General features: G+C 47.9%; 1 protein-coding gene across 1 annotated transcript in view; it reads left to right on the top strand.

Moving 5' to 3' along the window:
- SLC38A8 (solute carrier family 38, member 8) overlaps nucleotides 1–13503 on the top strand; it is a 41159-nt gene that overhangs the window by 7311 nt on the left and 20345 nt on the right. The window contains 1 exon segment of the mRNA XM_010850862.1: nucleotides 277–475. Within this exon segment, the coding sequence (XP_010849164.1) occupies nucleotides 277–475 (199 nt within the window).

Genomic DNA, 13503 nt, shown 5'->3' with positions numbered 1-13503 from the left:
ATGCTTTATGGCTCTCCACCCACGACCCATGTGATCTTATGAAAGTAATTTAAACTCCGGGTTTCCAAAGCCTCATTTGTCCAGCTGGTGTGGTTTGGCGTGAATCCCAGATTCACAGATTTAGACCAGCGTGGCCTCTAGAATCCACCGGCTTTGTAACTCTGGTTTTGGGGAATGGGCTGGTGGCTCATCAGGCCATGGCCTCTGTAGCTGAGGCTCACTGGGGGTGGGCTGAGCAGCTGTGGGTATGCCCAGCGCCACGGTCTTGTTCGGCAGATCTCCCTGGTCTTCCTGATCAGCGGGCTGGTTGTCCTGGGCTACGCTGCCTCCGTCAGCGGCCAGGCCACCTACCAAGGCGTGGTCGGAGGGCTGTGTGGCCCTGCCATCGGCAAGCTGTGTGAGGCCTGCTTCATCATCAACCTGCTCATGATCTCCGTGGCCTTCCTCAGGGTGGTCGGCGACCAGCTGGAGAAGCGTGAGTACCTGCGCTGCAGTCGAGGTGACCCCTGTGTGGAGCTCAGGGCTCCTGGTGGATGAGCAGGATGTGGACGTGGGGCTGGGCCCTGGGCAAGCTGCAGAGGCTGTGACCACCCCTAGTTCCTAACATTGTAGGGAAGGGAGGTCTGGGAGAAGTAATTACTAGTATAGCGGAAGTCAGAGAGAGAGGGGGCTGTGCTGGGGTGTCCCATGGGGACTCATTTTCCACATGAGAGGTGGCACCAACTGCAAAGACGTCCCGGTGAGAGAGAACCAGTAGACCTTGAGTTTTGGGACCTTGCAGACTCTGGGCTCACGCACCCTTGGCCTCTAGTCCCCCACTAACAATTTCCCTCTGAGTACTGCTTTGGCTGCGTCTTGCTGATTTTGGTGTGTTCTGGTTTCACTTTCATGTCGTTCAGACCTTTGCTAATTTTTGCTACGATTTCTTCTTTGACCCTTGGGATGTTCGGAATTGTGCAATTCAGTTTCCACTGATGTGGGGGTTTCCTCAATGCGCTTGTGGTTTCTCCCTCAAATGCATCATGGTCAGAGAACACACGCACGTCATTGTGGCATTTGAGACCTACTCAGTGGCTCAGGCGCAGTCTGTCTTGTTGATCTCTTTTTTAAAAAATATTTGTTTATTTGGCTGCGTCAGGTCTTTGTTGTGGCATGTGAGCTCCTCGCTGTGACAGGTAGGGTCTTTATTTGTGGCATGTGGGATCTAGTTCCCTGAACGGTGATTAAACCCTGGGCCATCTGCACTGGGAGCATGGAGTGCTAACCACTGGACCACCCGGGAAGTAAGTCCCTTACTGAGCTCTCAAAGGGTGTGTGTGGCTGTTGATGCAGTGTTTTAGAACCCTCCATTATGTCAAGATGATCCAGACCTTCTGTGGCTTTGCAGATTTTTGGGGAGTGGGCAGTGGGGTGGGGAAGTCTAGTTATTCTGTTTGGTTCTGAGAGAGAAAGTGTTAAAATCTCTTATTATGATTGCCGATTTGTCTCTTTTTCCCTTTAATCCTATGAATGTTTTGCTCATGTTTTTCGAAACTCTTGTTATTAAGCACACACTGTGAATTGCCTTTTTATTATGAAATTTCCATTTTTGTCTTTGAATTACTTTGTCATTATATCCGCCTTCTCTTCTATGAATACAGCCTCTCTAGCGTCCTTAAGATTAGCGTTGGTACAGAATCTCTCTTCCCACTCTTTTTCTGTGAACCTAACCGTGGCTTGGAATTTTAAAATGCATTTCTTGTAGACAGCATATGGTCGGGTCTTGCTTTTTTATCATCTTGACAGTCTTGGGTTTTAATTGGAATGTTTTAGACTTTTACTTGGAATGTAATTACTGATATGATGGATCTCAGTCTGTTTTACTGTTTGTTTTGTCTGTTCTGTCTCTTGAACCATGAAAAAAAGGCCCCCGACGTGGGGTTATGGAAATTAAAAGCTCCCATGTTGTGGGAAGCGCTCTCATCCCTCAAAAAAATGAAAGTTGGTAAATCTGAACCTCTCAGTGGGTAAATCAGTGCAAGGATTCCCTGCTGACCGTGGCCAGGAGAGGTCATGTCAAGTTTCAATTATGCTCGGCTGGTGGTGCTGCTCTTAGGAGATGAATTCTGAGGTGCTGCCCTGTGGAGAAGGATTCTCAGGGGATGTGGAATTGAGGAAGACTTTAAAGGGCTGCAGTGTTGAGAAGGGTCTGTGGGCTGTAGCACAGGCAAGGATCTTGAGGGGCTGCTGTGTTGCAAAGGATCTGTGGGTCTGCCATGTTGAGAAGAATTTGGGAAGGCTGGGTGATGAGAAGGGTCCCGGGGCTGCCATGTTGGGAAAGATTCTGAGGGGCTGCAGTATTGAGAGGGATTTGGAGGGCCGGCCATGTTGAGGAGAATGTAGCGATTGCAGTTTGCGAAGGATTCTGAGGGGCTACCAGGTGAGAAAGATTCTAGGGGCTGCCATGCTGAGAAGTATTCTGAGGGCCTCTGTGTTGAGAAGAATGTTAGGAGGTGATTGTGTTTTTTTGCAGATTCTCAGCAGCTGAGGTGTTGAGAAGGATCTAGGGGCTGCTGTGTTCAGAAGGATTCTGAGGGGCTGCCATGTTAGGAAGTACCTGAGGTGCTGCCATGTTGAGAAGAATTTTGAGGGTCTGGGGTGTTTAGATGGATCTTTGAGGCGCTGCTGTGTTGAGGATTCTGAGGGGATGCCATGTTGAGAAGGATCTGTGGCCTGCTTTGTTGGGACAGATCTGGAGGAACTGCCTGTTTGGGAAGAGTTCTGAGGGACTGCTGTGTTGAGAAGGTATCTGAGGTACTGTTGTGTTGGGTAGGATTCTGAGGGCCTCCGTGTTGAGAATAGTTTTAGGGGCTGCCATGCTTCTGAGGATTCTCAAAAGCTTCTGTGTTAAGATGATTCTGACAGGCTGCCTTGTTGAGGACGCTGAAGTAGGCTGTGTCTTGTTCAGACACAGCCTTTTGTAGTGTTCAGGAGGATTCTGTGGGGCAGCCATATTGGAAAGGATCTGAGGAGATGCAGTCCTGAGAAGGGGAGGATTCTCAAGGCCTGCTGTATCAGAAGGATGCTGATGGCCTCAGTGTTGAGAAGAATCTTAGGGGCCACCATCTTGGGAAGAATCTTAGTAGATGCAGTGGTGGAAACGATTCTGAAGGGTGGCCATGTCAAAAGGGTTCTGAAGGCTTTTGTGTTGTCAAGAATCTGAGGGGCTGTGATGTTCAGGAGGATTCTGATGTAGTGTCATGTTGAGTAAGATTTTGAGGTGCTTCATGTTGAGAAGGATTCTGAGGGCCTGCTGTGTTGGGAAGAATCTGAGTGGCTATTGTGTTGAGAATGATTCGGAGGCATGCCCTGTTGGTAAGGTTTGTGAGTGGATGCCATGTTGGTAAGAATTCTGAGGTGCTGCTGTGTTGAGAAGGATTCTGAGAACGATCTGAGGAGCTGCCATGTTGGGAAGGATTCTTAGATGCTGCTTTGTTGAGGTGGATTCCTATGGGCTGTCATTTTGAGAAGGATTCTAAGGGTTGCTGTGTTGAGAAGAATCTTAGGGACTTCTGTGTTGATGAGAATTGTTAGTGGCTACCATGTTGGGAAGGATTCTGATGGTCAGTTGTGTCACAAGAATTCCGAGGGCTTTTGTGTTGAGAAGTATCTTAGGGGCTGCCATATTGAGGACAATTCAGAAGGACTGCCTTGTGGGATGGATTCTGATGGCCTCTTTGTTAGGGGCTGCTGTGTTGAGAAGGATTCTGAGGTGCTACAGTATTGGGAAGGGTTCTGAGGGGCTATCCTATTGAAAAGATGCTGATTCACATTCTCCTCTTGAGGATGATTTGAATGCCTGAAGTTTGGGGAAGGATTCTGAGGGACTGTGATGTTGAGAATCCCCAGCTGCTACCTTGTTGAGTGTTCTGCCGGCATGCAGTGCTGAAAAGAATCTTAGGGGCTGTCCTGTTGGGTGGGATTCTGAGGGCCTCTGTGTTGAGAAGAATCTTAGGGGCTGCCTTAGTGAGATGGTTCTGAGGGACTTCTGTATTCAGAACATTTTTTGAATGCCTACAGCATTGGGAAGGATCTAAGGTGCTGCCATATTGAGATGCTTCTGAAGTTTGATCCCTGGGTTGGGAAGACCCAGAGAAGGAAATGGCAACCCACTCCAGTAGTCTTGCCTGGAAAATCCCATGGACAGAGGAACCTGGTGGGCTACAGTCCATGGGTCGGATAGAGTCAGACACAACTGAGTGATTTAACACACTGAGGGACTGCTATGTTGAAAATGATTTTGAGGGGTGCCTGTATTGAGGATTGTGAATGGTTGCTTTTGGAGAAGGAAGTGAGCTGACATATTGAGAGGATTCTGTGGGACTGCTGTGTTGGGAAGGATTCTGAGAGCAGCTATGATGAAAATTATTTTGAAGAGCTGCATGTTGAGGAGGATTCTGAGGTGCTGTCTGTTGAGATGAATGCAAAGGGCCTGCAGTATTTGGAAGGATTCTAGGGACTGCCATTCTGGAAAGGTTCTAATGTGCTGCAATTTAGATGGATCCTGAGGGCTATTGTGTGAGAAGGATTAGGGGGCTGTTGTGTTGAGAAGGATCTGGAGGAGGGCTTCTGTGTTCAGAAGGATTCTGAGGGCTTTCTGTGTTGGGAAGGATCTGAGGGGCTGCTGGGTTGGGAAAGATTCTGAGGGCCTTGTTTTGAGAAGAAGTTTGCTGCTGCTGCTGCTGCTGCTAAGTCGCTTCAGTCGTGTCCAACTCTGGGCGACCCCATAGACGGCAGCCCACCAGGCTCCGCCATCCCTGGGGTTCTCCAGGCAACGACACTGGAGTGGGTTGCCATTTCCTTCTCCAGAGAAGAAGTTTAGGGGCTGCTGTATTTTGGAGAATTCACGAGAGCTACCCCATTGGGAAGGATTTGAGGGGCTTTAGTATTGGGAAGTATTCTGAGGGATGCCATGTGAGAGGCATTCTGAGGGGCTGCTATATTGAGAAGAATTTGGGAGGGCTGGCTTGCTGAGGGGGATCTGAGGTGCTGCCTTGTTGAGAAGGATTCTCAGGGCCTGCAATGTTGAGAAGAATGTTAGCAACTGCAGTTTGGGAAGGATTCTGAGGGGCTGCCATGTCAGGATTTTGAGGGCTTTTTGTATTGAGAAGGATTTTAGGGGCTTAGAATCAGAAGGGTTGCATTGTGAGATTGATTCTGATGGCTTCTGTGTTTAGAAGAATCTTAGGGGCTGCTGCGTTGAGAAGGATATGAGGAATTGCTGCGTTGAGAAGGATTCTGAGGGATGCTGCGTTTAGATGTATTCTGAGGAGCTGCTGTGTGGAGAAAGATTCTTCGTGCCTCCCTGTGGAGCAGAAACTTAGGGTCTGCCATGTTGAAAAGGGTTTTGAGGGTGTGCATGGATGGGAATACCAGACCACCTGACGTGCCTCTTGAGAAACCTATATGCAGGTCAGGAAGCAACAGTTAGAACTGGACATGGAACAACAGACTGGTTCCAAACAGGAAAAGGAGTACGTCAAGGCTGTATATTGTCACCCTGCTTATTTAACTTATACGCAGAGTACGTTATGAGAAACACTGGGCTGGAAGAAGCACAAGCTGGAATCAAGATTGCCGGGAGAAATATCAATAACCTCAGATATGCCGATGACACCACCCTTATGGCAGAAAGTGAAAAGGAACTAAAAAGCCTCTTGATGAAAGTGAAAGAGAGTGAAAAAGTTGGCTTAAAGCTCAACATTCAGAAAATGAAGATCATGGCATCCGGTCCCATCACTTCATGGGAAATAGATGGGGAAACAGTGGAAACAGTGTCAGACTTTATATTTTTGGGCTCCAAAATCACTGCAGATGGTGATTGCAGCCATGAAATTAAAAGATGCTTGCTCCTTGGAAGGAAAGTTATGACCAACCTAGATAGCATATTCAAAAGCAGAGACATTACTTTGCCAACCAAGGTCTGTCTAGTCAAGGCTATGGTTTTTCCAGTGGTCATGTATGGATGTGAGAGTTGGACTGTGAAGAAAGCTGAGCGCCAAAGAATTGATGCTTTTGAACTGTGGTGTTGGAGAAGACTCTTGAGAGTCCCTTGGACTGCAAGGAGGTCCAACCAGTCCATCAGTCCTGGGTGTTCTTTGGAAGGAATGATGCTAAAGCTGAAACTCCAATATTTTGGCCACCAGATGAGAACTGACTCATTAGAAAAGGCCCTGATGCTGAGAAAGATTGAAGGTGGGAGGAGAAGGGGATGAGACAGAGGATGAGATGGCTGGATGGCATCACGGACTCAATGGACATGAGTTTGGGTGAACTCTGGGAGTTGGTGGTGGACAGGGAGGCCTGGTGTGCTGCAGTCCATGGGGTGGCAAAGAATCGGACATGACTGAGTGACTGAACTGAACTGAATAGTTGAGGAGGATCTGGGCAATGTTGTGTTGAGTAAGTTTTTGAGGTACTCTGTATTGAGATGGATTCTTAGAGCCTGCTGAGTTGGAAAGGATCTGAGAGGGCTGTTTTTTTTTTGAGGATCTGAGTGGGTTACGTGTTAAGAAGGATCTGTGTGGCTGCTGTGTTAGGAATAATTCTTAGGTGCTGCTCTGTTGAGGATTCTGAGGGGCTTCCATGTTGAGAATTCTGAGGGGCTGTTCTGTGAGATGGATTCAGAGGAAGGACCTCTGTGTTAAGAAAAATCTTGTGAGCTGTCATGTTGATGAGGATTTGAGGGCCTGCTATTTTTAGAAGGATTCTGAGACGGTGCAGGGTTGAGGATCTGAGGCAGTGTTATGTTGAGTAATTTTTGAGGTGCTCCATGTTGAGAAGGATTCTGAGGGCAGCTGTATTGGAAAGGATCTGAGGAGTGTTAACAATGGTTCTGAAAGTGCGCCATGTTTCAAAGTATTTTGAGGGATGTGTGTTGAGCAGCACTCTGAGAAGCTGCTGTTTTGTGGAGGATCTGAGGGACTGCCCTGTTGGGAAGGATCTGAGGGGCTGCCAAGTTGAAAAGGATTATGCCTGCCTGTCCTGTTGAGGAGGATTCTGAGGTGCTGCCTCATTGAGAAGAATTCTAAGTGGCTACTGTGTTGGAAGGATGTGAGATGCTGGTATGTTGGGAAGGATTTTGGGGGAGCTACTGGATTGAGAAGTATTCTGTGTGACTGCTGAGTTGAGGATTCTGAGGTGTTGCCATGTTTCAAAAGATTGTCGTGTTTAGAAGGATTCTAGGGTCCTCAAAGGGAGAAGGCAATGGCACCGCACTCCAGTACTCTTGACTGGAATATCCCATGGACGGAGGAGCCTGGTGGATTGCAGTCCATGGGGTCGCTAAGAGTCGGACACGACTGAGCGACTTCACTTTCACGCATTGGAGAAGGAAATGGCAACCCACTCTGGTGTTCTTGCCTGGAGAATCCCAGGGATGGGGGAGCCTGGTGGGCTGCCGTCTATGGGGTCGCACAGAGTCGGACACGACTGAAGCGACTTAGCAGCAGCAGCAGGGTCCTCAAAATGTTGACAAGAATCTTAGAGGTAGCCATCCTTTGGAGGATTCTCAGGGCCTGCTGTGTTGAGAAGGATAGGAGGGCTACTGTTCTCAGAAGATCCTGAAAGACTGCCACGTTGAAATGAGTTTGAAGGGCTCCCATGTTGAGGAGGATTCTGAGCTGCTGCCTTATTGAGAAGAGTTCTGAAGGCCTGCAGTGTATGGAAGGATTCTGAGGGTGCAGTGTTGAGAAGGATCTGAAGGGCTACTGTGTTGAGAAGAATTTTGGGGGACCACTGTTTTGAGGAGGATTTGTGGTGTGCCATGCTGAGAAAGTTCTATGGTGCTTCAGTGTTGGGAAGGATTCTGAGGTGCCGCAATGTTCACAAGAATTCTGAGGGGCCTCAGTGTTGAATCTTAGGGGCTGCCGTACTTGAGAGGATTCTAAGGGGCTGCCTTGTTGAGAAGGATTCTGAGGGCCTGCAGTGTTCAGAAGGACCTGAGGGGCTGCGTCATTGGGAACAGTTCTCAATGTAGTGTAGGATGTAGTATTGAGAAGAATGTTAGCAACTACCATTTACCAAGGACCTGAGGGGCTGCCATTTTGAGGAGTATCTGAAGGGCTACCATGTGAGAATGATTCTAGGGGCTCCATGTTGAGAAGAATTGTAGGCGCTGCCATGCTGGAAGTATATTAAGGGCCTCGATGTTGAGAAGAGTCTTAGGAGGTGCTGTGTTTTGGAGGATTCTCAAGAGCTGTGATGTAGAGAAGGATCTTGCTGCTGTTGCTGCTGCTAAGTCGCTTCAGTCGTGTCCGACTCTGTGCGACCCCATAGATGGCAGCCCACCAGGGTTCCCTGTCCCTGGGATTCTCCAGGCAAGAACACTGGAGTGGGTTGCCATTTCCTTCTCCAGAGAAGGATCTTAGGTGCTGCCATGTTCAGAAGGATTTTGAGGGGCTCTGGTGTTCAGATGGATCCTCGAGAGGCTGCCGAATTGATGAGGGTTTTGAGTGGTGGTGGTGGTGGTTTAGTCACTGAGTCGTGTCCGACTGTTGTGACCCCATGGACTGTAGCCTGCCAGGCTCCTCTGTCCATGGGATTCTCCAGGAAAGAATACTGAAGTGGGTTGTCATTTCCTTCTCCAGGGGATCTTCCCAACCCAAGAATCAAACCTGGGTCTCCTGCATTGCAGGCAGATTCTTTACCGACTGAGCTACGAGGGAAGCCCAATTATTAAAGATGCAAAGGATCTCAGATGCTACCATACTGAGAAGGATTATGTGCTGCTGTGTTGGGACAGTTTCTGAGGCATGGCCTGTTTGGGAAGAGTTCTGATGGGCTGCCATGTTGAGAAGGATGTGGAGTATCTTCATGTTCAGAAGAATTTTAGGGATTGCTATGTTTTGGAGGATTCTCAGAAGCTTTTGTGTTGAGAAGGACGATAGGACCTATAGTGTTTGAAAAGATTGTATGGGGCTGCCATATTGTGAAGGATCTGAGTAGATGGTGTTGACAGGATTCTGAGTGACCATCCTTTGAGAAGGATCCTGAGGGAACTGCTGTGTTGGGAAGGATTCTCATGGGTGCTGTGTCAGAAGGATTCTGAGGGCCTCAAGAGTTGAGGAGAATCTTAGACGCTGCCATGATGGGAATAATCTTAGCTGCTGCAGTGGTGGGAATGATTCTGAAGGGCTGCCATGTCAAAAGAATTGTGAGGGATTTTGAGTTGTAAAGAATCAGAGAGGGCTCTTGAGGGCTCTTCTGAGGTAGTGTCATGTTGAGTAAGATTTTGAGGTGCTCCCTGTTGAAAACAATTCTGAGGGCCTGCTGTGTTGGGAAGGATTCTTAGGGGCTGCTGTGTTCAGGTGGATTCCTGTGGGCTGTCATTTTGAGAAGAATTCTAGGGGCTGCCATGTTGAGAAGAGTCTTAGCCACTGCTGTGTTGATGCGAATTCTGAGTGGCTCCCACATTGGGAAGGATTCTGATAGGCTGCCATGTCAGGTGTCTGAGGGCTTTTATTTTGAGAAGTATTTTAGGGGTTGCCATCTTAAGAAGTAACAAAAGGGCTGCCTGGCAAGATGGATTCTGATGGCCTCTGTGTTTAGAATAATCTTAGGGGCTGCTGTGTTAAGAAAGATTCTTAGAGTCTCCATGTGGAGCAGAATATTTGGGAATGCTTGTTGAGAAGAATCTGGGGGACTTCTGTTCAGAATGATTCTAAGGGGTTGCAGCATTGGAAAGGATCTGAAGTGCTGCCTTGTTGAAAAGGTTTCTGAGTTTCTGCTGTGTTTGGAAGGATGTAAGGGACCCTTGAGAGTCCCTGGGACTGCAAGGAGATCCAACCAGTCCGTCCTAAGGGAGATCAGCCCTAGGTGTTCATTGGAAGGACTGATGCTAAAGCTGAAACTCCAATATTTTGGCCACCTCATGCGAAGAATTGACTGATTGGAAAAGACTCTGATGCTGGGAGGGATTGGGGGCAGGAGGAGAAGGGGACAACAGAGGATGAGGTGGCTGGATGGCATCACTGACTCGATGCACATGAGTTTGAGTAAACTCCAAGAGTTGATGATGGACAGGGAGGCCTGATGTGTTGCGATTCATGGGGTTGCAAAGAGTCAGACATGACCGAGCGACTGAACTGAACTGAAGGGACCCACTGTGTCAAATGGATTGTGAGGATTTCTGTGTTGATGAGATTCTTAGGGGCTGCCATGTTGAGAAGGATTCTGAGGGACTGCTGTGTTGGGAAAGATTCTGAGCGCCTGCAGTTTGGGGAAGGATTCTAAGGGACTGCTATGTAGAAAATAACCCTGATGGGCTGCTATATTGAGGAGCATCCTGATCTGCTGTCATGATGAGAATTCTGAGTGGCTGCTGTGTGAAAAAGATCGTGAGGGCTTTTGTGTTGATAAGAATCTCATGTGCTGCCATGTTGAGGAGGGGCTGATCTGTTGAGAAGGATTCTCTGAACCTCCATGTTTTGAAGATTCTTAGGGGTTGCTGTGTTGGGAAGGATCTGAGACCTGGTTGTGTTGACAAGCATTCTGAGGTGCTGCCATGTTGAACATAATTCTGAGGGGCTGCCACATTGAAAATGTTCTGTGGAGTTGCTGTGTTGAGAAGGATTCTGAGGGGCTGCTGTGCTGAGGATTCTGAGTAGCTGCCTCCCTGGGAAGGATATGAGGGGCTTTTGTAGAGGATTCTGAGAGGATGCAGTATTGAGATGGATTCTGAAGAGTTGCCATATTGAGGAGGATTCTGAGGTGCTGCCTTATTGAGAATAAATCTGAGTGGCTGCTGTGTTGGAAGGATGTGAAGGGCTGCCGTGTTGAGAAGGATTTGGGGCTGCTGGACTGAGAAGTGTTCTGTGTGGCTGCTGTGTTGAGGATTCTGAGGTTCTGCCGTATTGAGATGAATCTGAGATTCTGCCATGTTTAGAATGATTGTAATGAGCCGCCATGTTTAGAAGGATTCTGAGGGCCTCCGTGTTAAGAGGGATCTTAGAGGCTGCCATCCTTTAGAGAATTCTCAGAAGGATATGAGGACTGCTGTATTCAGAAGATTCTGAAATGCTGCCATGTTGAAAATGATTTTGAGGGGCTGCATGTTAAGAAGGATTCTTTTTTTTTTTTTAAGAAGGATTCTGAGCTGCTGTATTGTTAAGAAGTGTTCTGAGAGCCTGCAGTGTTAAAAAGAATCTTAGTGGGTGCTGTACTTTGGAGGATTCACACAGGCTGCCATGTTGAGAAGGATAGGAGGAGCTGCTTTGTTCAAAAGGGAGATTGTGAGGGGCTGCCATGTTGAAAATGATTTTGAGGGGCTGCGTGTTGGGAAGGATCCTGAGGGTTGCCATGTTGGAAAGGCTCATGAGGAGCTATGTGTTGGGAAGCATTCTGAGGGCCTCCACGTTGAGAAGAGTGTTAGGGGCTGCCATGTAGAGATGTTCTGATGGTTTTGATTTCTGTGTTCAGAGGCTGCTGAAGGGCTACAGCATTGGGAAGGATCTGAGGTGCTGCCATGTTGAAAATGATTTGACAGGTGGATATGTTGAGGATTCTGGATGGCTCTTCCTAGGGAAGGAAGTGAGGGACTGCTGCATAGAGTAGTTTCTGAGGAGCTTCTGTGATGGGAAGGATTCTGAGGAACTACCTGTTTGGGAAGAGTTCTGAAGGACTGCTGTGTTGAGAAGGATTCTGAGGAGTTATTCCTCAGAATATTGGGAAGTATTCTGAGGGCCTTTCTGTTGAGAAGAATTTTTAGGGGCTGCTGTGTTTTAGAGGATTCTCAGAAGCTGCTGTGTTGAGAAGATTCTGATGGGCTGGTTTGTTGAGAAGGACACTGAGTGGCTGTAGTATTTGGAAGGATTCTGTGGGCTGCCATATTGGGAAGGATCTGAGGAGATGTGGTGTTGAGAAGGATTTCGAGTGGCTGTTCTACTGAGAAGGATCCTGAAGGACTTCCTCATGGGTTGCTTTGTCAGAAGGATTCTGAGGGCCTCAGTATTGAGAAGAATTTTAGGGGCTGCCATGTTGGGAAGAATCTTAGCAGCTGTGGTGGTGAGAATGATTCTGAAAGGCTGCCATGTCAAAAAGATTCTGAGGGCTTTTGTGGTGTGAAGAATCTGATGGGCTGCTGTATTGAGGAGGATTCTGAGGTAGTGTCATGTTGAGTAAGATTTTAGGTGCTCTCTGTTGTAAACGATTCTGAGAGCCTGCTGCAGTGGAAAGGATATGAGTGGCTATTGTGTTGACAATGATTCTGAGGTATGTTGTGTTGGTAAGCCTTCTGAGGTGCTGCTGTGTTGAGGAGGATCTGACTGGATTATGTGTTGAGAATGATCTGAGGGGCTGCTATGTGTTAGGAAGGATTCTTAGGGGCTGCTGTGTTCAGAAGGACTTTGAGGGGCTTCCATGTTAATGAAAGCTGCTGTATTGGGAAAGGATCTGAGGGGTGTTGTATTAAGAAGGATTCTGATGGCCTGCCAAGTTGCAAAATATCCTGAGGAATGTGTGTTGAGCAGCATTCTCAGAAGCTGCTCTGTTGTGGAGGATCTGAGGGGCTGCCGAGTTGAGAAGGATTGTACCTGCCTGTCCTGTTGAGGAGGATTCTGAAGTGCTGCATTATTGAGAAGAATTCTGAGTGGCTGCTGTGTTTAGAAGGATTCTGGGGGCCTCAAAATGTTGAGAAGAATCTTAGAAGCTGCCATCCTTTGGAGGATTCTCAGGGGCTGCTGTGTGGAAAAGGATAGGAGGGCTGCTATGTTCAGAAGATTTTGAGAGGCTGTCATGTTGAAAATGATATTGAGCGGCTGCCATGTTGAGGATTCTGAGCTGCTACCTTGTTGAGAAGTGTTCTGAGGGCCTCAGTGTTTGGAAGGATTCTGAGGGTGCTGTGTTGAGAATATGAAAGGCTACTGTGTTGAGAATAGTTTGGGGAGACTACTGTGTGGAGAAGGAATTGGCAACCCACCCCAGTGTCTGCCTGAAAAATCCCAAGGACAGAGAAGCCTGGTGGGCTGCCTCCAAAGGGTCGCAAAGAGTCAGACACGACCGAACGACTAAGCACAAGCAGCCTGTGTTGAGGAGGATTTGTGGTGCTGCCATCCTAAAAAGGCTTCTGAGGTGCCGTTGTATAGGGAAGCATTCTAAGGGGCTACAGTGTTCACATGGATTCTACAGGCCTCAGTGTTGAAAAGAAACTTGGGGCTGCCGTACTTTAGAGGATTCTCACTGGCTGCCATGTTGAGAAGGATCTGAGGGCTGCTGTGTTCAGAAGGATTCAAAGGTGCTGCCATGTTAAAAATGATTTTGAGGGGCTGCCATGTTGAGAAGGATAGTGAGAGTTTGCAGTGTTTGGAAGCATTCTCTGGGACTGCCATGTTGGCAAGGTTCTGAGGTGCTGTGGTTTAGATGGATCTTGAGGTCTAGTCAAAGCTATGGTTTCTCCAGTGGTCATGTATGGATGTGAGAGTTGGACTGTGAAGAAAGCTGAGCACCAAAGAATTGATGCTTTTGAAC

Source organism: Bison bison, unplaced genomic scaffold (assembly GCF_000754665.1).
Source record: "Bison bison bison isolate TAMUID 2011002044 unplaced genomic scaffold, Bison_UMD1.0 scf7180017864295, whole genome shotgun sequence".
NCBI classification, from domain to species: domain Eukaryota; kingdom Metazoa; phylum Chordata; class Mammalia; order Artiodactyla; family Bovidae; genus Bison; species Bison bison.
Note: the sequence above shows the minus strand (reverse complement) of the source record. Positions and strands in the feature narration are given on the sequence as shown.